Source organism: Podarcis liolepis, assembly GCF_965112155.1.
Source record: "Podarcis liolepis genome assembly, chromosome: 2".
NCBI lineage: Eukaryota > Metazoa > Chordata > Lepidosauria > Squamata > Lacertidae > Podarcis > Podarcis liolepis.
In genome coordinates, this window is record NC_139555.1 from 32,829,587 (window position 1) to 32,854,662 (window position 25,076).

The 25,076-nt window shown below is 42.6% G+C and overlaps 1 protein-coding gene across 20 annotated transcripts in view; it reads right to left on the bottom strand.

Annotated features, from left to right (window-relative positions):
• Nucleotides 1–25,076, bottom strand: part of CACNA1G (calcium voltage-gated channel subunit alpha1 G) — a 331,728-nt gene that overhangs the window by 80,096 nt on the left and 226,556 nt on the right. For 14 of the 20 annotated variants that reach the window (XM_083487100.1, XM_083487098.1, XM_083487093.1 and 11 more), the window contains exons 10-17: nucleotides 17,491–17,642; nucleotides 15,997–16,182; nucleotides 15,300–15,414; nucleotides 14,497–14,652; nucleotides 10,808–10,876; nucleotides 6,035–6,125; nucleotides 5,123–5,307; nucleotides 4,484–4,930 (exon numbers count right to left, since the gene is read on the bottom strand). In XM_083487100.1, the coding sequence (XP_083343226.1) occupies nucleotides 4,484–4,930; nucleotides 5,123–5,307; nucleotides 6,035–6,125; nucleotides 10,808–10,876; nucleotides 14,497–14,652; nucleotides 15,300–15,414; nucleotides 15,997–16,182; nucleotides 17,491–17,642 (1,401 nt within the window). The remainder of the gene's footprint in view (nucleotides 1–4,483; nucleotides 4,931–5,122; nucleotides 5,308–6,034; nucleotides 6,126–10,807; nucleotides 10,877–14,496; nucleotides 14,653–15,299; nucleotides 15,415–15,996; nucleotides 16,183–17,490; nucleotides 17,643–25,076) is intronic. The other 6 variants (XM_083487104.1, XM_083487103.1, XM_083487101.1 and 3 more) reach the window with 1 other exon arrangement.

Here is a 25,076-nt window from a genome sequence, read left to right on the forward strand (position 1 = left end):
ATCGGTCAGTATAACTGAATGGAATAAGTGAAAAAAATCTATTCTGCATTGTCATGCGCACTGCTAGGACTCTCATTAGCCCCAGGTAATAGGTGGAAGAATGCCTATTGTAATGAAAATGCTCAGTGACAAACTGAACTAAGGAACGAGAAAACTACCTGTCAAGCAAGGTGAGAACAGTTCAGATAACAAGGACAAATTTATTCTTGATCCTTGCCTCTCTGTTCCACAGTTAAATCTATGTTTTGTTTAGAGAACATGTGAATCTCTTCGTTACTATAGTGAATCGCTCTGCTCCCCACTCTTCTCCTCCCCTTCCCAATAGATTGATGGGCTACATCTACTATGTATCACCTGATTCCCAAATACCAGGGGGGAAAGGCCTTAATTAGGCAGGGTTATTTAAAGATGTTATGTCCACGAGTCCTAGCTAGGAGGCTTCCCTCGAGACATCTAGTAACAGCTATAGCTTGGTCCAGATAATTTTGTAATCTGGATGAGTTCCAAAAGCATCTGCTATTCAAAGCATCGCTTGGTATTTATCTTGAGGCTTTGTAGTTAAATCAGAATGTGTCAGCAGCCTAGAATGCCCCTTTATATCTCCCTTTTGTCCAATTTTAATGCCAGAGATATTTTGAGTTTGTGTAATTGTTTCAAGCAAGTCAGTCAAAGGGCTTTGAGAAAAAGTCTGTGTGTGTTTGGGGGGGGGGGGAGGGAGATTATTTCACTTTCCATACCGCCTGCTCAGTAGGAGAGGGTAAACGACTGGACCAAATATTTGCTTATGCACGGTTTTCTTTTAGGGGCAAACTGAGACAAAGGAATTAAAAGAAAGGTAACAAAATAAAATTTGAAACGAGAGTGTTGAGCTGGCCTAGAAGAAGCTGGTCTACATCTAGATTTTGCTGGGCTCCCCCCCCCTCAAAAGAGTCCTTCTCCCCCATCCATAAGATTCTTTCTCTGCAGAGGCCAGAGATGGAGGCTTGCTTACAATCAGCTTGATTGCTTGTGAAGTTCACATTATGTTCAAAGAGATGGCTCAATTATGTTATTCTAATCACATCTACTTCAGAAGACACACCTGGTCGGTATGAATATAGATGTGGAAGAAAAGAACACTGTAACAAACACATTTGATAGTAAATATTATGAAGGGATTCTGTAATGTACAAATGCAAGCAGAGTCCCTGTGGATGCAGATGTGAATATATGTCTATCCAAGGACTACATTCCCTTTGATATCAACTGGTGTTTTACTTAGAAATGACGGTCGGGGTTTTAGAAAGGCGTCTCAGTGATTCCTTTAAGTAAGAGTATTGATAATCCCCTGATTGGGGGTGTCCAATGTTCTTAATGTATACTTAAGGCCAATGACACATAGGTTTCTGAAAAATGGGGAAAATGTATAAAAAGGAGGGAACAAGGAAAAGCTTACGGAAAAAAAAGTGGCCGCTATTGTTTAACTTTCCAAGGTCAAGAACAAGTCCCAGAGCTTTGCAAAACCAACTGTTCAAAGACTTATGAAATTGGTTTTTTTAAAGCAGCAATTTTCTACAACCTTGAATGCAAGAACTTAATACCAAAACAACCACAGGTTTTAATGGGTCACAGAAGTAAAGCTGGAAGTGGGATCCCAATGAACATGTAATGTCTGCCGATGGAATGGGTCCAAGTTTCTAAGTTTACAAAGATGCAAAGAAAAACCTTCATATGGGCAAGTAACACAAGCTTTTTGTTTCACTCCAGTTGAGGTTTCCCTTGCAATGCAAATAATAGCTTCAGAGAGGTCATTTTTGTTTAGACTTAAGGCAGGAAAAGAAAAAAAGCTAGTTTCAGCTGCCAATAGTCCTGAAACTGCTCAAGCTTCCCCTCAGCTCCTTTTTACATACCATAAAATGTGCATGTTGAATGCATTTGCACAGTTAAAATCATGTCTAGTTTGGCCTGCAGTCACCTAAGACTTTCATTGACTTAATCACTATAGGATGGCAATGGCTTAGGGTTTTGGTAAACCATACTTAATCGTTAAACCACAATTTCTGGCTTAGTGTTATGTCAAAATTAGGGATCATGGTTTGCTATTTACTTACTCATTCCGATTAATTTGGAGCAAAACAAACCACAATCCCTGGTTTGGACTCAACACTTAGCTTAGGATCCTGGTTTCTTTCTCCTGTATGCTAGCAAGGAGGAGCAAAGCAGGCAATATTTACTATGGTTTACTGTGACATGCAGATGAGGCCCAGTGTAATTTTTACCTGAAGGTCCAGCTTCCTCCTTATTCAGTGGTGAAAGCAAAGTAAACACATGGAGAAGCCATCCTGACTGCCATACATTTGATGGGCTGCTACTCAAACCAAGACTTTAAGCATAGTGACACCAGCATTTTAGAATATATTTCCTATTGAAATTAAACAGGCACCTACAATTCTCACATTTTGTCCTTTAATGAAAAGGTTATTCTTCTGTCAAGCATTTTTAGAGAAATGATTTTATTCATTGTAGGTCACTTGACACTGTACTTTGTAATTTTATGATGCTATAGTGGATTTTTATTGTTTTGTTCATTTGTTTAATTTGGTACACACCATGATACATGCTAATCTCACACCTGGTATATGCAAACTGAGATCCAACCTGCAATAACTAGACTCGTTCATAGGTTTGTTGACACCCTGTGACCAAATCGTTTTTGCTTCAAATCATTGGTTCATGCATAGCAGTTCTGCTTTTTGCATGTGTTCATTCCTGTTATAATTTCACCTTGCAAGATAGTCCCCCTCACTCATTCGCTGGTCCTATGTATGGGTGGATTATCTATTTACCTCCCGACTCACATGCACACACAACAAACTCATCTATTTCCACATCCTTAAGGATGCTTACAAAAAGTTCATGTCACAATCAATTTATTAGTCTTAAAGGAGCCACAAAACTTGTTATTTTTACAGCTACGTACCAACGCATCTACTTCTCTAGAATTTGTTTCTAATAGTTGCAGATGTTCATGTCATGTTTTTCACCTGTACTGCAGAGAAGAGATGGTCCCATGAGTCCTTGTATGCCCCTCCAGGAGCCAAGGCTATACAAGGAACAATGTCTGCAGGTTTTGATTTGATTAGTCACATTCTGCATCTTCTGGGTGCCCAGAGGCCTTGTTCCTTCCTAATGGATGCTCTGTGCAATCTCTCTAACTGCACTTGATGGGAGTTGAAGGAGATGCCTGTCAGCTTGCAGTTTACTTCTTTGGAATCAGCTGTATGTATGTGTTGTTCTGTGTGCTCAGGAGCTGCACCTGAATTTACATAAGTCTGGCTGTATGCCCCTGTTCTAACTGTGGGTATTCATTGGCAAGCAGAGATACAGGGATAACTTAGCCTCATCAGTCTATCCAGCTCCAAAATGCAGCTGATTTTTCTCCTGTTTTACCCGTTCCTTTTAACTAACGTTTTCTAAATGGCCTCCATGGCCTAGGAAAGAGCAACATTCATTAGAGTACTGCCTCTTTATAATTTGAGGCTAATAGGACAATTTCTCTCCTTCCTTAGGAATCTCTAAAGGGAATATATAGAAGCAGAAATCATCCACTTGAAACCGAGCACAGGATATAGCTCTGTCTTTGAAAAAAAGGGAAATTTCTCTCTCTCTCTCTCTCTCTCTCTGTTGGCTAACAATGCACACTGAATAGCTGAAGATAATCCACTTGCTAATGCTGGGCTTACCAGTCTGGGCTGGCTACCCATGAAGACCCACAGAAAATTCTGAATGACTTCTGAAAATTCTGAAGGAGTCTAAAGCAAGGGAACGGAAGGGCATGCAGGGCAAAATGACAAGATTTAGCTTCCCTCCCTCCCTCTGTGATTTCATGCTTCACAATACACAGACATTGGGGCTGTGCTGGATAAAAACCACAACATGACAAACTCACACAGCAACCTGGTATGCCATAGCATTTCCCCTCACTCCACCATCTTCAATCCAGCCTCTACTTGGAGTGGAGGTGGATTTCTATAGGTCACTCCAGGGGCTTCCTACTGGGATTGAGGGGGGGGAGCCACTGCTGTCAATAGGAGCTTACCTCCCATAAGGTAATTGCCTTATGGGGGGATTTTTAAGGGGACCACATTGGATGAAGTGTTAAATAAGCTTCCCCTCACTGCATGCCGCAGTCCCAGTGAAAATTACGCCTTTCACAGAAAGCGTTGTGTGCTACTCACTTAACATATGTAATCAGGGCCTCGGATCCTGTGCACATCTTACATTGGGCTGCTATGGCTTCCCTTGATTAAACACTTTCCGTTCCAGTGACTGAAGGAGACATGGCCCCCAATGGATTCCTTACTTGACAAACATGGATTCCAGTGATGTTTTGTGTTCATTAAAAAACAACACCCCCAACAATTAAATAATGAAAAAGCAGAACTTTCCCCTCTCTTCTAAACCCTTTGAAGCAAAGGGTCTAGGCGTGCTGGCTCTCACTTACCAAGTTGCCTTCATCATCCATATCGTCACATTCAGGAAGCGGATCTTCCAAATGAAGCTGCTGTACCAGAACTCTGGAGGCTGTTTTACCATTGCAATCATGGTGCTCTGATGCGGAGGTGTGGCTACTGTGTATGCTACTGGTCCGGTATAGAGAAGGCACCTGAAGGGTATCTTGGAAGTCAAAAGAGCCTTTGGTTTCCAGTGACTCAATGCGGTGAGGTATAGTGCCATTAATGCTCCCAGTCCGACTGGACTGCTCTTCATCAGAGCTTTCCCCTTCCTCTGAACTCTGCTTCCCATCCCCGGACAAAAGTGACTTGCGCTCTCCACTTTGGTTGCGACGTTTCAAGCTGGGAGCCCGCCCTATGCTGTTCCAGCTTGACCTGCGGCTGTTCCAGCTACCTCCGGCACTCCAAGGACTGTGTGGGGAACTCCGGGCGCTCACCTGGGGCAAAGCAGTGAAGAACAGGTAAGAAAACCAAGCCAGGTGCTAAACAATAACCATCTGGGGCCTGCACTCAATTAGCAAGGCCTCAAGCCATCAAACATCGCAGTAGGTGCTCTGGTATGTCACACCCTTGGAAACAACCGCTGAGACAAGAAACAAACAGCGTGACAAGAAAGACAACTCACGTACCGGAGATTTGAGATCATATGTATTAGGATCCATGGAGATGCTACTAGCTCTTCGGGAATCATAGCCTTGAGCCGCTTCCCCATAGATGGCACTTTTTGGCATGGGCATTGGTGTAGCGGCGGTGTGGATGATGAGCGGAGGTGTTAAGCTCTTCTTTAGCTCTGGGTGGTCACAAAGAGCCATCACTGAGAAAAACAAAAGACATTTAGGTCATACCCTAAGGGTGGAGGCACGTGAATGCATGTGTCAAGGTCTTGATGCCAACTTGATGCCATGTGCTTCTAATCTAAAGGGGTTTCTCCTCATCATCTCTCCCACCCTTGTATAATATGAGTTTCACGTTTTTCTGTTTGTACACTTCTTGTACTCTACTCTCTTTCATTTACCTTTGATCACTCTTCCTAAATGCACATGAATTACAAGTAGCAGTGCTCTGCTTTTTCCATTCCCATTGAGAGATACCAACAAGGCCAGTCTCCCTTTTCTGGTGGATAGTCTTTAACGGCACCCTTAAAGGTAAGCAGCTTGGGCAGGGGAAGGAGCAACATAATGTACAGTAGGCTTCTCCAACCTGATGTCATGATGAGGTTGGACTACAATACCCATCGATCCCAGCTGATATACAGTAGTATCAAGTCTTCTTCCCTACACCCCCCCCCCACCATGAGAAGGGAAAGAGACCGGCCCATTAAGCTAATGGTCTGTAAGTCATGTATGAAATTTTTAAGGCCACCAAACAGGACTTTCCTTTCTGAATTCTTTTGATTACAATCATTCAATTATGTTCTCTTTTGAATCAAAATCACATTAGTTCAAAGTGAGACTATTCTGGAGTTAGAAGTTCAAGAAAAACAACACCCGCTATTCATACTAAAATGAAAAACAGTTCTCCTTGAAGGAGCAGCTACTTACAGGCTGGATTTGAAAAGTTCTTCAGCCCACAGTCTTCTTCCAGACTACGGGGGAAAAGCTCCCCTTCAGAATCAGATTTAGTAGCATCACCCTAGATCAAAACAAAGTGCTTTAGCAAGCAGGATGAAAAGCGAAAGTTAACTCAGGATTCCCCTTCTGAATAAAAGGGTCCTTTCACCCAACAAGATATCCACTGTTCCACTGAAATTGTTACCACAATGGGACATCACCTTCCACAAAATGATGCATGCATATATTGATAGCACATCAATTCACTATGCAGTAATCCTTCAGGAAGGGCAGAGAGGCTACATTTTATTCAAAAGCAGCTAAAGACTTGAATGGGGCAGGAACAAACTGTTTAACCTCCATCAGTTGGAATCTCAGACCGAAACACAGCTAAAAGCTCTACTGGCCAAGTAAAATTAGACTCTATTCTTAACTTACTTTCCTGGCTATTCAGACGAATTCCTCATACACCTACATTCACAGGAAGTCAAAATGCTTCTTGCTGAAATTGATTTTTTAAATAAGATGTTTGCAAATTGCATTGAGACATATACACAGAAGGCAATTCACTAATTATTATCATTATTGATAATATACAAAATAATCAAGATTTTAACCAGGAATCTGAAAATGTATCTTGGTGATTACAGTGGGTAAGGGAATATGGGTGACGATACTGGAAAATGGGAATATATAGAAGAAAGTCCAACTAAGTGGGCAGCCTCTAATCTGATTGCTGCATGCAGCTTTTTCAAAAATAGTTAACAATACAAAAATCTGCAGTCAAAACCTTTTTGGGGAGGACACTTCCTATTGTTAGCTATCCTTTGGGAGGAAGGGTAGAATACAAGTTCAATAATAAAGATAGACTTTTACAAAATTTAGACTGGTACAATCTATTGATTAGTAGTGTGAATTCATTTATTTGAATGGCTTGAAGTAAATATATATATATATCCTATCTGGTTGCCAATGAAGAGCAGTGACATGGGTCTACATGACTGAAATGGTAAGATCTGGATACTTGGTTATAGGCAACGGGGTTCTACCCCATGGGCAAGTCCTGTCTAACAAATTAGAAGCTTGAAGCTGACAAAAAGCTTGTCCCTATTAGAGGGTGGCCTAGAGCTTCTTCCAATTCCATGTTAAATAATTCACTTGCTCATTAGCCTCTGCCATTTGCTTCACTGTTAGGTTTCTAAGATCAGGCATCATTAACAAAGGGCCCTCAATACCTTCCCCGTCAGTCCTCTGATCCAATTCACTGGCACATGTGGTGGTAGATGGGAGAGTGTCATAACCCAAAAATATAAGCTAGGAATAGTATATACAATAACTATTCCAGTCTGATTTCCTGAAGAAATCATAATTCCGGAGAAAAGTAGTCTCCAGGGAGTTTGATGTGGTCAGTGGAAGAAGTTGATGCAGCGATAACAGAGAAGCCAAGCAAATTTTTACTTTCCTAGTTTTCTAGCTAAAGTAAGGCAACTACCACAGCAAAGTACAACAAAGTCTACGTTGCTGTTCTAAAAAGGCTTGGCTCACCCTGGTGACATTTGGTGCGTGGGCAAAACATGAAAAGCAGAATGGGCAGTAGTTGGGAGGATAATGCTAAATGGCTGGCTTTTGAAAACAATTTTTGCCTGATTAAAGAGTACAGGGCACATCATCAACATAAATGACCTTTATTTTCTCTAATTAAGTGCCTGTGTCTGTTTATCTATGTAGCTGAGCACATAACGTATTTTTTCTCCAATCAAGCTTTGAACTTTTTCTCAAAGATGCTTCTTCATCAAAATAGAGAGTGCACATAAACACAAAATCCTGCATCTTCACCAGGTCTGTATGTAGGGCATCAGGTCTATTTAGAAATACTCCCCCATTATGGTAGGTGAGGATTGTTGAGGAATGTATTCCATTGAAAGGGACTTAAACTAATTAGTTTTTTTTTGTGACAGAGAATCAACCTGACTTCTCCTCTTGGAAAGTTTCCCAACAGTATACTAAAGATGAACTGATTTATTTAAGACAATAATTAAAACAGGATTAGAAGCAGTAATCTATTAATCTCCACAATTAATGGATCAATTCATTAGTGGTTTAGACATGATTTAACCATGCTTTCACAGATAACAAGAGGCATAGCAAGAGGGAAGGACAGGGTGATGTTTCTTACTTGATCTAATGCTTATTACTTTAAGTCAGGGCAGAGTGGTGAATCTCAAACCTTTCAGATTTTGTTGGGCTTTAATTCACATCAGCCCTAGCTAGCATGGCCAAGAGTCAGCGATAATGGGAGTTTTACCTCTCCCCCCTTTTTTTCTTTACTCTGTAGCCTTCTGGTAACTTCCAGAGGACTACAGGTTCTCCATCCCCAGTTTAAATGCAGAAGTATCACAGAGCTTCATGATCAACTGATCTCTTAACACCAAAAGAATTTGGTCCAGCATAAGGTATCATCTTTTATCTATTTTGTATCTCTTGAGATTTAAAGTATGGAGTCTTAACTGAAGCTGCCCCCTGTTGAGATGATGCCCAGAATTAATAGCATTGCTGTAAAATAACTGCATTGCTTCTTTCAATCAGCCAATGCATTAAATACGTTTCCTCAACAATAACTTATTATGCTATTTAGTGGAGATAAATGGCTCACTTAATTATCTCTAAAAGGTCAGTTGTGTTTATATGCTTCAAAATGAGTATGATACAGGAGTATGATGGGCTGGATTTAAACCTGGGAAACTCCTGAAATAACTCCATGGGGGGTTTCTTCAGTTTGGCAGTCCATTTTTCTGCAATTCCAATTTCTCACTAATGCTTCAAGCAAAAATGAGAGAAATTCCTGTTCAGATATGTGCCTTTATAAGACTTGCTGCTTCAGAAAAATAAAGTGTTTTCGATGAGGAAATGTGCCAAAGCACGATATGACATTGCATAAAATATCACATTGCAAGCAACTATATTAGCACAAATGTCCAGAGCCAAACTACTATGTATGTGGAAAAGTATGAATAAAAGAGAGGTTAATTAATTAACTACTTGGTGGTTTTTAGAGTGAAGCTGGATTAAGATCCTCAGATTGAATTTTGTTATATCTTTTCATGATTTAGTTTGAGTTCCTAAAAATATAAATAAAGAACAGGGGGGAGATACTTTTATCCTCCAGCCCTGCAGCACCAAACCCCATGTTTTCTTTGAAATAAAGCACCCCTGCCAAATAATATACCAGCACCTTTGTCAGTACACTAAGCACTAAGTTTAGCCGCAGAGAAGCATCATCCACCAGGGCTCCAATAGAAATTACCTGTTTTTGCACTCCCAGTTTGCCTTTCTCGATGAAAAAGGCATCGTATGAGTGAATGTAGAGTTTAAATCTTTTTTTTCTAGAAGCACAAGTACTTTGAGATGGCCTACAGGGTATTAGAGATATACAATATGTAGGGAAAGCAGTATCTGGCTATAACACAAGAGGCTTTTCATCTAAATAAAAGCTGCTGCTTCCAATGCTGAATGGAAATGGAGAAAAAATGGGAAAGGATAGGCACATGGCAGGAATAGGCTATGGAAAGGGAAGCACAATTTATGAAGTGCTTGATTTCATGGAAATAAATGCAGCCTTGTAGACTTTTAGTATGTCAACATTTGACATAGCTTTTGTGTCATCATTCTGGGTTGTTGTTTTTTTAATATAAAGAAAACACTGTTAGCATACAGAACATTGTTAGGATTTAGGTCCATCAGCACATCATAACTCTATGAAAGAGTAGGAGTATTAAAACTTGTTCTGACCTTTCCTACATACCCTAGACTGGGGGATTTCGCTCAGAGATTATTGCCCAAGTTATCTGCAGTTTTGTTTTTTGTTTTAAAGACACCAGCATTTATTGCAGCTGCCTCGATTTTAGCACTGACTTTTCCAGAACAGAGTTGTCTCACACATGAGCATCCACAAAACGTGCTTGATTTTAGGTCTCTTCTGTCTTTGAGGGGTTTCTTTAATCTCTCTCTCTCTCTTTTAACAAGAACTGGGTGTGGTATGCAAAGCAGTTAACAGCCTGTTTGTAAACCCCATGCAAGGTCAAGAATATGCTGAAAACAATATGGGTCACATTATCTTAGAATTCACTTTAATCCAATGGGCAGTCTCTCAGTGACTTGAATGGTCTCTGGGACTAAACTAGTACACCCCTGCCATTGGTAGTAAGTAGATAAAACAATTTTATGTTGAGAAAGTAGATATAACAATTTGTATCTCTCCATGAACATGAAACAAATCTACATGCATAAGGGCAAGTGCATTAGCGTAGTAAATGCAAGCAAATCCCAGTGATCCCGACTGAAAGCAAAACCTGGATCCATGGAGTCACAGGCAGCATGTTGCTCAAGCCTATCTAATGCTTGGAGAGCACTGGCCAAGGCATGAAACTGAACTTCCATATGCAAATATTATTTAAAATGGCATCTACCTTTTAGGGAGAAACCAGAAGCTTGTGAAGAAAAATCTCAGTAGGGAGGAAGGAAGGAATCCAGAACAGGTTCTCAATTATTAAGGGGACTCTGTTAATTCCCTCAAAGAAGGAAGAGACTTTAAATCAAGGCTAACTTGACAACAACAACAAGTCCAAAACCAAACAGCTACCATGATGAGAACAGTGGCGATGATGTGATTGTTCACCACAGAGGGAGAGAATGAGAGAAAAAGAGAGAGAGAGAGAGACAACTATCAGACGAAGTTTGGGGTGTTCATGCCAAGGTCTTACATACCACTGACGAGTCGACAGGCAGCTGAATACAGCTTAACTGCCTACTCGCTGCTTCCCGTTTGGTGATTTCCTGAAGTAAAAATGAGGAAGGAGGGTGAGGAAAGGGGCAGGGAAGGAAGGGAAGGCGGGTTTACAGGTTTTACAAATTTCAACATCAAAATTGAGAGAGTGGATCAAAGGGGGAACGATATTGGTATAAAAAGGATGGAAACAAAAAGGGAAAAGTGAGAGAAAAGGGAAGGCACCCATTGGGGTCAATTTCGTATCAAGGAGAAGCAGTGGAACAGGTCACACTACACTTGAGTCGTCTGATGCCTTCATATCTGCTCTGTACAAAGGATAGTTCAAGCTGTTGAACATCCTTCATGGGGGGAAAAAAATCAACCTTACCTTCAAATTAAGAGTTCCAAAGAATTCTTCTTTCATTTATTGCTTGTTTGTATATAGCACAGTATTAACAGTAATGCATTTTTATATCTGTTTCATAAGATCAAGTTTGTTTCTCAAGCAGAAGCCCCCACCTCCACTCCCCAATGCCACATAGTAAGCCACCTTTAAGGTTTTGATATAGAAAGGGGTATGTGTCTGCTGTTCAAGGGGGAGAAAATATAATCAGTCTGACTTTGCTGTAAAAACAGGCAAGGTTTTCATGCAAGTTTCAATTTGTTCGCTAAGGATTTAATTTTCTCTTGCCTGCCATATTTGGTGACAGTACGGCTAATTTCCAGGGTAATGATGTCAGTAAGTTAGAACCAATTGAAAGGATGACTGGTCAAAAATTTGGACCTAAGCAGAATAGTAAAACTTACATATATCAGCTGCTCAATCTAAACTATTATCAAACTCACTTGCAGAAAGGAAAGCACAAGGATAAGCCAGAAAATGCTAAAATGTGGGTTGCTTTTTTTAAAGGACAATTTTGTGATAGAAGTGTGTTTTAAGTATAAGGCATGGCCAACCCATTCCAAAGGCGCTACCAAGAGATGATTGTAAAATAGCTCATAATTTCCCTCCTCAGGCTCTGTTCCCACACATAGTTTAGGCACGGTATGACTACTATTATGAATCTTAATTCTTTACACACAGCTACCATTCCCTTGCTCATAGGTTGTTTTGTGGTAGGGTACAAGTTCGAAGAATAACTGACACAAAAGAGGGATATGAGATGAGCCAGCCACTAAGGATTGCCTGAGACAAGCGCAGAAACTGTAGGTAACATGAAAAGATTACCAATGGAATAATATGCTTCATAGATAATTTTATCATGAAGTCCCTCAGGAGAGAAGCTTTATCTCCGACAGAAAGCTCTCTCACCAGAAGCCAATGTCCCCCCCCCCCCATATATATCCCCCAGGGTACAGACCTGACAGCTCAGTCAGTAATTTTTGCATTACCAGCTCTGTCAAACAGAGTCGCACTCCTCTTATTGCACAACTTACAACTGCTGCAAATTCAGACACAAAATTCAGACTGAGCATAAATAAATAAATAAGCCACTTGCATGCTGCAGGGAACGTGTTTTGTGTGCATCTTGCATGAGGCACCAGCTAGGCTTATGTTTTAAAGTTTGTATGTGTGTATGTGTGTTTTAGAGCAGCCCCATTCTTTTGTATGTTTGCCTGCTGCTTAGCAACGAAAGGGTCCTGCACAGTCAGGCACTAAAATTAACAAAGTGTTTCCAGAGTTGAAGAAAGGCACTTGAGGATCACAAAGATAAAACCAACCGCAACATCGAGAGAAGTTTTCAGAGAGAAATCTCAAATAAGTGGGTGGGTCGGGGCACTTAAAGGAGCAAAAAGTATTTGAGGTTGTTTTTTTTTTAAAAGATTCACATGACAAGACAGCAATAAACCTTGCTACTTTATTTGAAAGAGGGTTACTTGTATGCAAAGCACATTCTAAGGAAGGAAAAGCCCGAATGAAACTCGAAGGCTGTTTGATTTGTTTTTAAATAGAACAAAAATTAAGAAAGAAGGACACATCCTAAATCTGTGTAAACTGTGTAGGAATTCATAGAGTTTTGCAGACTCACTTCAGAGGACATTCCGACCACAAAGAAATAGCAAACCTGTTGGTGTTCTATACATGTCCTTTCATGAGTGTAGCCAGTATTTTTATGGGGGGGGGGAACGACCTCAGATTTGTTTTGATTTTGACTGATTTAGGGGGGCAGTTGCCCCTGGGCTACACTCATGTGTCCTTTAGACTTAAGGGCACCATCAGGGCTTTTTTCCAGCTGTAATTCACTGGAACTCAGTTTTGGCACCTCTCAGGTGGGTGCCCTTGCCATTAGAAGAGAACAAAGGAGGTGTTCGTGGTGAGTTCTGGCATCCCTTTTTCTAGAAAATAGCACTGGGCACCATATTAATTTCAGGCCATTCATACCAAACCAATTCATACCAAACCAAACCAAAAACTATCAGTAAGAGATATTCTAGGCAGGTAGACTTGACCAGTCTAGGCAGGTAGACTAGGACCAACACACTCAAGAGTAAAGAATCCTGGAACCATTTGGGCAAGAGCCAGGAGGTGGTTGTGCATTTACTGCCTGAAGTGTGATATATTTCCCACTCCTTGAGAAAGAAAGGATTGGCGCAATGACCCCTTCCTAGGTTATCAAAGACGAAAAAAATACTATTACATGGAGACATGGGCATGATGCCAAGCAGAAACGACATAAATGAAATAAAAGCACTTGGGAAAGATATGATTAAAAACAAATAAACAGCTACTCTAGCTGCATTGCCCTAAGAGGCCCCCATAAATCTTCTCCTTAAACTGCACTTGAAAGAAAGAAATAAAAAGCATAGCAGCGTTTCTAAATGGGTTTTTATAGTGTGAATGAATATGATGGCAAAAAAGGTGACAGACCTCAATGGTTGTTATTCTCCTGTCACACCTATATTATCAACAACACTTTAATTTAGAACCCATGCTACCACTAGACGCTGCTGAACAAAGCCCAAAATCAAAGGCATGCTTGGGAAGTCATGCAGAATAATGTTGCCTTTCGACCTTCACTATGACAGTTTACTGCTCTGAGACTAGATTTTTGTTCACCATCCCCAGCTGCAGGGAGAACTGCTTGGGGGCTAGTTTTAAGAGGACTCAGCTACCTGCCAGTAAAACATGGAGGCCAAACTCTGTCCAAAGATTTGCTTTCCAGCTGTCTGCAGATGGTGGCAGAGAGGACGTTTAGTTAGCAAAAGATCCAGCTTCTAGCAAATCGGTCCATAGAGATGGGGGTGGGGAATTGGAACTGAAAATATATATGCCAAAGTGTTGCACTTAAGGAGGAAGAAAGACATTCACTAAGGAACAACAGCAAGAAAGGCAGCAATGTCACTCCTCTTCCAACTTTGTCCATGCTTTTATGAGGTTGCTTTTAATTTGGCTCCTAAATGCAACAAAGCCTGTTTCAAAGGCACGGGCATTGCACTCATTCCATCCAGTAGTTATTGCATAAATTCTGCATCTATAATAATGCTGGCTATTTTCAGTTTAGCCTTTGATAGAAGCTAAAGAGTTTGGTTTATACTGTACTGAAGTATTTGTTAAGGAAGGCAATGTTAGTGCTACATGTTCCCTTTTGTTCTGTTTGCCAGATCTACTCATAAGATAATGGGGGTTCTAAATCCTCCGTACTACCTAATAGCAAGCATGAGATAAATAAGTTATTCAAGGCGTTACCTCTGTTTGAAAACCTTCCACCAAGATGGCAACCAACAAGTTAAAGAGAACGTAGTTTCCGAATGTCATGAGGGCAATGAAGTAGAGGGCAGCCCAGGAAGAGGTAGAAGCCATGCCGTTGTACAGGACTTTATTCCAGTCTTCCTGAGTCAGTATCTGGATGGGGGGGGGGGGAGGGGAGGGCACGTTAAGGGAGATAGAAGCACAGATCATTTGCACTCTCTTAAAGTTAGTTTGTCCTGCTCAGTTGAAGTGAAAAAGCATATTTTGTTCTTTGAATAAATAATTGTTTCAATTCTTTGCCATTTTAAAGCTTGTCATTCACATCAGCATTTCAGACAACAAAAACAAATCCTGCAAAGACACTGGTTTCTAAAAACTGCATCCGGAAAACCAAAACTTAAGTAGGTTCTGTATTTTATGAGCAGGCATTCCCCACTCCTACCCCCAAAATGCTTATAGATCTCTCCAGGGCTTTTTTTCCAGCTGGAACTCAGTGGGTGCCACTGCCATTTTAGCCTCTCAGGTGGGCACCATTGACATTATAAGAGAATGAGGGAGGCGTTCATGGTGAGTTCCGGCACCTCTTTTTCAAGAAAAAAATAGCACGTGCTCTCTCTTAGCATTCAGTATGACATTTTGGAGAATCTCAAGCTGTCATCTCTTCAAGGGATAGGTGCTTGCTTATTCTTTCTGTAAACCAATTTGAATTATTTTTTTAAATCTCTTTGAGATTTGATTACCATCAACCAATATATAAACTCTGTGAAATAAATAAATGTTAGCCGTAATGGTTGCATTACCTGGAAAACAGTAACGATGGCCCAGAGCAAGGAATCAAAGTTCTTCCTGTCGGGAAGAGTGTCTCCATCTCTCTCCGAAGCAAATTTACAGCCAAAGAGATGCATCCCAAGAATACTGAATGAAAGGGGGAAATGAGTAAATAAAAGAACAAGAACAAGATGGTATTGAAAGAGAGACCCCCCCATCTTAGCAAATAATGTTTGGAGTGAAGTTCCTTACTCCTGCATCCCGCCACTCATGGGACAAAGAAAAAAAAGAAAAGAAATGGGAATTCAGCTTTTAGTAAGCTACTTTCTCTGAGCTCTGACACCATGCCCTGTGGTGACTAGCAGTTGAAGGCTCATATAGGATAAGGCTTCATTTGTTGGAATGAAAAAGTTTGAAGACTCTCACATTATGAAGAATGTTGGGCTCTAGAGGGTTCACAAACTAAAAACCAAAGTGTTGCTCAGCCTGGGGAGTTTCAGGGTTAAAGTCATCAGAAGTAGAAGCATACTACACCACTCAGGTGGGGGAAAGAAATAACTACCATTTTCAAAATATGCAGAGTTGTAGCACTGTACATTAAATCACTTTCCATCTTAGCAACTTGTACTGTTTTGCCATGGCACATAAATGAATATTGGCCAATTCAACCTCAAAGCACAGACACAACAGGCTTCAAAAGGGAATGAAGGGGCTCATTTAAGTACCCACCTGAAGATAAATATGAAAAGCATCAGCAACATGCAGAATGTGGCGACATTGTCCATTGTTTTCATGAGCACCACCAGCTGGCGCTGGAGAGCAGGCATGAAACGGACCAGTTTCAGGACTCTCATAAGGCGAAAGGTCCGTAGAACAGACAAGCCTCCACCCTGCTGTCCCACTATCTCCCAGACACTAAGAAGATAAAAGAATAATGTTAAATGGGTTCTTGTGAGGAAGAAGTACATCCATGCATAGAGTGCATATAGCAAAAGTGGGGAAGGCCTATAGTACAAACTAGCTAGTAGAGCTCAGCGGTGTGAAACAGAGATGCTCACAGGATGCTGCATACTACATGAGACAAGAACTTCAGGTAATACAGACCTACAAGTATCTGCTGCAGAAATATGGAGGCCCAGGGGCAAATGGAGAAACATACATTTTCCTGGTTTGTTTTTTAATGACTCAGTATTATCACCCACTGAAAATGCTGTTATAAACTGGGAAGGGGGAGGGGACCTCATATTTTCCTATTGCAAAGTTATCTGTGAAATTTAATTACATCACAAGAATTGTGCTGTTCTGAGCTTTCTCTCTGGAAAAATCAATTTCTTCTCTTTCTGTAGTATATTCTTCTGTATGTATACTGCTTCCAGATGCAAACAATCTCATTTTGTTTACTATAATGTTGATACACGTTTTGAGACTGGGTACATATGCAATTATGATTTGGGGGAAAAGAGATTTCATAAATACACCAAATGCTCCTGTTTGGTGTGTTAACAGCTAATAAAGTTATATACCCAACACTTTTCATTTTCTTAAACTGTTAATGTTTAAGGTGGACAAAGTTACTGAGTACTGCATACATTTCAGCTTTCCCCCCAAGACCTTAGGATTTCTGAAAATTTTAAATTTCTAGCCAGAACTTGCATTTGAATTAAAAAGAATTATGCCAGCATACACTCCTAACATATTTTGCATGTGCCTGAAAACTGAACAAGCAGCCAGATAGGTATAAGCCCACTTTGAGGATACTTTACTTAATGGATGAGTGGTAAATGTTGAACGATCTCTTCAACTGGAAAGTTCTGCAGATAGAAATATCTTTTTTTTGGTCATGCACTTTTTAAAGATAATATGTGCTAAAGGAAACAGGTACATTCTTGGCTGCCATTCCCAGTGTGTGGCTGCCACAAGGAAGGAAAATAGCATTTAAGTAGCTGCTGTTCAGTGGTTCCCCTATGCAGGAAATTCCCCTGAAGAAGTTATCAAAATGGTGCTGTTGCACATAATCATGAGAGACGGGAAACAGCGCTGGTTTTTAGGAAGTTTTCACAGCAGTTCTGGAGCACATATTCTAACAGAGAGAGCAAAAGAACCGAGACACCCATAAACATTTCAGACGTTCCTTACTATTTTCCTGCAGCTTTATTTTAAATAGCCCAGTTGGGAGAAATCACTTTACCTGCTCACATAAAATGACAACTCCAGGCCAGTTACCTGATCACTACGATGATCCCATCAAATATATTGTATGGATTTTTGATGTAGCCAAAAGGGCCGTACACGAGCAGTTTCAGAAGCATTTCTAGGGCAAAGAGACTAGTGAAGACAATATTGCTGATTTCCAGTGCATTGGTGAGTTCTTCAGGCTGGAGAAATGAAGAAAAAGGAGAAACAAAAATATATATGTCAAGATGAACAAAATTTGTGCTCTGATAGGCCAGGAGGTTCCAAGAGATGCGAGTAAATGTCAACTCAGTAATTACTGTATTCGTACAAGTCAGCAAGACAATGCTGGGGAATCTCTGGCCTATAAGTTATTTGTTGGCTCCTACAGTGCCTTTTTGTAACTCCCGAAACTGACCCTAGCACACTATGAACAGCAGCTATGAGGGGGAATTTGGTATTTGATATCACCCCCGGCTCCCTATCTTCTGGTGACAAGACGAGCAATAAATTAGCAAGAGATTTTAAATTAGTCTTTATGGCATTATATGTTTCACAGGTAATTAGTACACATTAAATACAGCAAGATAGTTATTAAAAGACGTTGAGATGTGTATCATAATCTCACAAATAAAGTAGCACAGGGAGCTCAAGGGCACATTATCCTCGATCCTTATATACACTCACTAATTAAGGAACTTTGGAAAATTAACTGCAACATGAAATCAATATTTTAAATAATGAGGAGTGATCTTCAGAACCCTTCTTGTTTTTGAGCATGCAGTTTGAGACTTGGTCTCAAATTCTTAAGCATATACGGTATATACACCGCTTCAGTTAAATTGGTTCCATGGAAATATGCACTATTAAAGTATCAAAACCGAGATACCTATACCGTAATTTTGAAAACCCAGCAGACAAAAACAGAACAATCAGCAACATTTCAAAATGCCTAAAAGGTTTAAAAACAATAACACACACATAGGAGACAAAAGGGTTCTACTTGGTATCTAAAAGAAAATAAAGTTGGCAACAGGCAAGCCGCTCTGAGGAGCAAATTTCATAGGTGAGGCACTATGGCTGAAAAGGCCACCTCTCTGGTTATCGCCCGCTTAAACTCTTAACAAGGAGGAAACAAACAGTAGATGAATATAAGAACAGAAGAAGAGTCCAATTGGATCAGACCAAAGGCCTATCTGGTCCAGTATCCTGCTTCCCACAATGGTCAAACAGGAGCCCACCGTAAGGTCACGAGGGCCATGGCACTGCCTCACATTTGCTCCCCAGTCTAATCCTCCATACATTTACTTAATCCTCTTTTAAATCCCTACCCTTAAAAAAAAAAGCCACCTAAGGGCTGATGCAGACCATGCACTTAAAGCACATGACCACCTTCAAAGAATTCTGGGAACTGTAGTTAAGAGTGATGGGGAAATGTAGCCCTGTGAGGAGGAAACTACATGCATAATTGTATACGCTTCTATTTTGTTCCTGATCCTCTTAACTTGCCAATTTTTCTAAATTAAAAAAAACCCCAAAAATAAATGTTGGAACCTTTCCTTGTAACAGTTGCTCCAGCTCTCTAAGCATCTATGCTGCCATTTTCGGCACTTTTCCTGGTTCTACAATATCCTTTTGAAATACAGCAACCAAAACAGTAAGTACACAAAGTATAGTCATGCCATAGATTTTTTAAATAAATACTTCATTATATTGGCTGTTTTATTTTTAATCCCTTTTTCTAATAATCCCTAACATGGATGTTGCTGCCTCCCCCCCCCTTTTTTTTTTTACAGCTGCCACACATAGGTCAACTTTTTCATAATGTTATTCACCACGTCCCAAGATCTCTTTCCCGGTCAGTCAAACCAGCTCAGACCTAATCAGTTTATATTTTATGCCCAAATGTTCATCACTTTTCATTTACCTTAATGCGCCGGGCAGCACTGGACATGCTACGCCCCTGACAGAAACAACTGCCTTGGGCACTTGCTATGTCCCCCTACCCAGCCACTCACTATGCACATCCTCAGCTTTGTTCCCTAGTCTTTGGGAAAACTATAGTCATGAGCATGTTCTGATCCTCTCACCAATGTTACATGTGCACCTTTTACAATTAAGATGGCTCAAGAAAACACCACTGCCAAAAATCAATCTTTTTTGGGGGGGGGGGGTTCATGATTTTCCTGCAAGAAATGCAAGCTATAATTTAGAAACAGACCCTTAACCAACTCTCTGTGCAATTCCCTGGGGTTTTTTTGGTTTATGTTTTTATTAAAGGACTTTTCATGAGTTGCAAAAGTACATTCGGCGCCTCTGTTTTCAAATCGTACTCTTTTCTTCACTGAGAGTGGGGAGGAAGAAGCAAGGTGGGCCTAATTAATACGTTGGTTTACTTTTTCGCACGGGTCTTTAAAACATGTAAGATATTAAACACATTTTTCATCTAAAGCAAATAAACCTTGACACACACATATCCACTTAATGTATACTACATACACACACATACACTCATTCTCTCTCTGTCTCTCTCTCTGTCTCTCTCTCTCTCTCTCTCTCTCTCTCTCTCTCTCTCATGTGGTAGGAGAGCTGCCCTATAAAGCAGTTTCAAATTGCCTTATTAAAACATGTGCTTTGAATGGAAAAATATCTTATTTACAATCTCAATGGCACTGAGGGAGTTGGCATATAGTTATTTTCATCCTGGAGGCCATATTATTTGAGAAGCAAATACTGAAGGCTCTCACAGTAGAAATACTAATCTTCTCTTTAATCTAGTATCCCACACTAATTTTTCATGCAGTTTTCTTCTTGAAATGTCACCCAGTGCAGCACTTGCAGCTCTGTATTTCCTACCAGAAAATGATATATTAGAACTGTCTGAGCTTAATTCACAGTCTGTGAAAGAAAAAGACCCCTTCATTACTGTCAGTTGAAACAAACTAAGAATTTATGGTTAAATTGATTCTAATAATGATATGGCTTTCATATCCATATCCGACTGTAATTCTATTTTGCTCCAGTTGAAAAAAACAAAGTACTCAAACTGCCCCAGTAGTAAGTAGTTACTACTACTTACTGTAGTAAGTAACTACAGTACCTTTAATAGCAGGGCATGTTTTGCAGAAATGTATTTTGTAGAAGGATAGAGTTATCTAACCAGAGCAGAAATGCTGTTAACAGAATATTTTTTTAAAAGACAGCCTTTTCTAACTAGTCATATTATGAAGACTTTCAGGAGTTCCCCTCTTTTTCCTTAGCAAAATGGCTTGTAAATTGTTGCTGTTTCTTTACTATTCAGTCTTCACTGCAATACATGTTCAGTATAATATATGCAGAGTAAAGATCACAACAGTAAACTGCTCCATTAAGAGGCCACAAAGAGGGCGTATAACTAACAAGAAAATTAAAAACAAGTTTTTTCAAGCAGAAACAATGCAGCTTCAAAGACAGGATCAAAACAAAGCACAGTTTTGGTATGGCAAACCAGAAGGGCCAATATACGGTACTACAGATAGTATGCAGCTATGCCTGAAAATCAATTCTGCATCAGAATCACAGCTGGACTTCTACAATCATAGCAGGGAGGCAGATGGTGCTCGCTAGACCTGATGAGGCACCTAGGGTCACATCAGATGGTCATACCCGCCAACATTTCCCCGATGAAAATAGGGATGTCCTAAGGAAAAGCTGGACATTCCGGGATAAAATCAGAAACCGGGATGGCTTCTGTAAATCTGGGATGGTCTCTGGGAAATAGGAACACTTGGAGGGTCTGTGAGGTCACAAGTACATGGCAAAGTTATGCCCCCCCCCATCCTTCTCCCTTGCAAACATAAAGTAGATACTTAAGCAAGGCAATTTCACAAACGGCGCATAACTAAATGAACGTGTGTTTTACTTTGGTTCAGAAGGTGTCCCTGCTGTCACAGTTCCTTCTCTGGGATGGGAGAAATGTTGTGTGACCTCCACCTCACTCTGAAGAAGATCCTTACATTGCAACTTAGGTTCTTTGCAGAGTTTGGCTCTGTGGACAGGCCCCAAAGAACACATGAAATTGTACAGTGGTACCCCGCAAGACGAACGCCTCGCAAGACGGAAAACCCGCTAGACGAAAGGGTTTTCCGTTTTGGAGGCGCTTCGCAAAACGAATTTCCCTATGGGCTTGCTTCGCAAGACGACAGCCCATAGGGAAATCTCAGGGACAGCGGGGAAGCGCAGCGCGTCTTCCCCACTGTCCTCGGACCTCCTCCCGCCGCCGGCTTCGGAACGAAGCCCCGATGCCGGGCGGCGGAGGGGGAAAGCCTCCCGCCGCCGCGCGGCATCGGGACGAAGCCCCGGTGCCGGGCGGCGGAGGGGGAAAGCCTCCCGCCGCCGCGCGGCATCGGGACGAAGCCCCGGTGCCGGGCGGCGGAGGGGGAAAGCCTCCCCCCGCCGCGCGGCATCGGGACGAAGCCCCGGTGCCGGGCGGCGGAGGGGGAAAGCCTCCCGCCGCCGCGCGGCATCGGGACGAAGCCCCGGTGCCGGGCGGCGGAGGGGGAAAGCCTCCCGCCGCCGCGCGGCATCGGGACGAAGCCCCGGTGCCGGGCGGCGGAGGGGGAAAGCCTCCCGCCGCCGCGCGGCATCGGGACGAAGCCCCGGTACCGGGCGGCGGAGGGGGAAAGCCTCCCGCCGCCGCGCGGCATCGGGAAAGCCTCCCGCCGCCGCGCGGCATCGGGACGAAGCCCCGGTGCCGGGCGGCGGAGGGGGAAAGCCTCCCGCCGCCGCGCGGCATCGGGACGAAGCCCCGGTGCCGGGCGGCGGAGGGGGAAAGCCTCCCGCCGCCGCGCGGCATCGGGACGAAGCCCCGGTGCCGGGCGGCGGAGGGGGAACGTCTCCCCCCGCCGCGCGGCATCGGGACGAAGCCCCGGTGCCGGGCGGCGGAGGGGGAAAGCCTCCCGCCGCCGCGCGGCATCGGGACGAAGCCCCGGTGCCGGGCGGCGGAGGGGGAAAGCCTCCCGCCGCCGCGCGGCATCGGGACGAAGCCCCGGTGCCGGGCGGCGGAGGGGGAACGTCTCCCCCCGCCGCGCGGCATCGGGACGAAGCCCCGGTGCCGGGCGGCGGAGGGGGAAAGCCTCCCGCCGCCGCGCGGCATCGGGAAAGCCTCCCGCCGCCGCGCGGCATCGGGACGAAGCCCCGGTGCCGGGCGGCGGAGGGGGAAAGCCTCCCGCCGCCGCGCGGCATCGGGACGAAGCTCCGATGCCGGGAGGGGGAGGGGGAAAGCCTTCTCCCGCCTCCCGGCATCGGATGGCTTTCCTGAAGACTTGGGGTGGGAGGAGGGTTTTCCTTCCCACCGCCAACATTCAGAATGCTGTTCTGAATGTTGGCGGTGGGGAGGAAAAACCCTCCTCCCACGCAAGCCCCGGGAACAGAGGGAAAGCGCTGCGCCCCTTCCCCTCTGTTCCCGTACCTGTCCTGAAGGCTTGCGGTGGGGAGAAAAGCCCTTCTCCGCACCGCCAGCCTGGCAAGCGGTTTCCCTAGGAACGCATTAATTGATTTTCAATGCATTCCTATGGGAAACCGTGCTTCACAAGACGAAAAACCCGCAAGAAGAAAAAACTTGCGGAACGAATTAATTTCGTCTTGCGAGGCACCACTGTATACTGGTTTGCTGCTGTACTGTCAAATTTTGACTCAAGTCAAACATTGGTAAACTGTTAAACTATAAAATTTTAAATTTGCCCATTCACAAATTTTGCCAGGGGTGGCAAAGCGACAGCAGCACAGGTGCTCTTCAGAGCCACCTTGTCCACCTGCCTCACTCTGAGGAAGGATCCTGCAAAGTGCTCTGTTGATGCAGCAAAGGCACTCCTAAAGTGGCAGGGCATGTTGAATTTTCCAACTTTCCAACTCCAAAAATGAGGGATGCTAAAAAGTTTTAAGATAACTTGAGAATCCAATATATGTTTGGGTTAATTTAATACAATTTAATGTTGCTTGGTGCCAGGGAACTGCCATCGGAGCTAGAGGCGGAGGGAAGGCTCCAGAGGGATGGCGGAGAGGGTCCCAGTAGGGAGAGAGGCAGCCCATCCGCTGGGGAAGGAAATTAGCGTAACACCAGTAGAGAAGGGGGGCAGATGGGGGAATCGGAGAGGAGGCTCCAAGACTCCTTGCCGGAGACCAGCGGAGAGAGTACGGGTACTCCGCTGCCCACACCCTCCCTGCGCAGAAGACTTCCGCGCAGGGAGAGTAGGAGGAGACTTGGCGTCAGATAACTTTTGTGCTGGAAGAAGTTCAAGAAACGCCCACTGACGGATTCTGCCAGCGACTGAGACAGTCACGATGCTGGAGGCTGTTCAGTCAGACAGGGTTTAACCAGGTAACCCAGCCAGCAGTGGCGGCAACTTACGCACGAGCAACCCCTAAATCCATTACACTTGGTAAATAAGTACTTAAAAATACTGATGTTTTAACATTTTTGTGGAAATTCTAATAATTTTAAACTTGTCTGATTATTTTTTTGTGGGGGAAAATGTGTGCAAAATTACATCAAAATCATCAAAAATGATAGGACATCAGATCGGCTTGCCAGATTTGGAAGTGGCAGGAAGATAAGAAAAGAAGGCTTGCTGAATATAAGCAGAGAGGTAAGCAGGATGCTTGATTATAATCAAATGAAATAAATCTTCTGTGATGATGAAAATGAAGAGCAAATAGCTGATGCCCATAATGGAAATGATGGAAGTTAACAAATTGACTTTAGGAAAACAAAGTACGCCTTCTACTTCTAATAAAAAAGCAGAATACAGCACATTAAAAATACATAATGTTGCTATGTAGAACCTCAAATACGGTATGTTCACCTGCATACCACAGCTGCCACCACCACTGCTGCCTTTATAGACCCCTATCTGAAGAAATTTGCCAAAATTAAGCTTCACTCCCTAAAATAATATGCCCTACATGACAGGCCAGGGGGTGGGTGTGGGTGTAGTTGAATTGCCCCTCCTGATGTGCCACCTCAGACAAATGGCTCACTTTGGCTCATATAAGGGCTATATTTGGAGAGGAAACAAAAACCACTAAACCCAAGGATGTCCTTCCAACTCTATGTTCTCCTTTCAGTCACTTGATACCTAGGATTCCTGTGGAGTTTTCTCTTACCCCAAAGCAGATAAAGTCTTCTCAAAAGTCTTGCTCCCTTATAATGATGTAGAGCCTCAAAAAATGGAAACTTTCCCTCAATCTGAAAGTAAAATTAAGGTCACTTCTAGCTGTGAAAGATAAGTAACCTCATCCTCAAAAATAATCTATGGTAATTTGAACTTTACAAGCAGATGTCTAACCTCAATTACTCTATGCACAGCTTTGTCCATCTCAAATAAATGTTATACGACAGTGTTCAACAACTTTGTCTCTGTGTAAATCAGCAAAAGACCTGGCCTTGCTACTGGAGCTTGTACTGATTTCATTTAAGCTGATTTATACTGCTCTAAGAAAGTGATTTTCTGCTCACATGTAACTTATAGGTTTTCCAGAGATCACTATTTGTACATCTTCCTGCCCCTCAACTAAACCTAAGATCAATGAATAGCAGCAACATCTGTGTACAAATGTTTCAATAGGAGTTGCTCTCAGAGTGCCCCCTCCAAATGCAG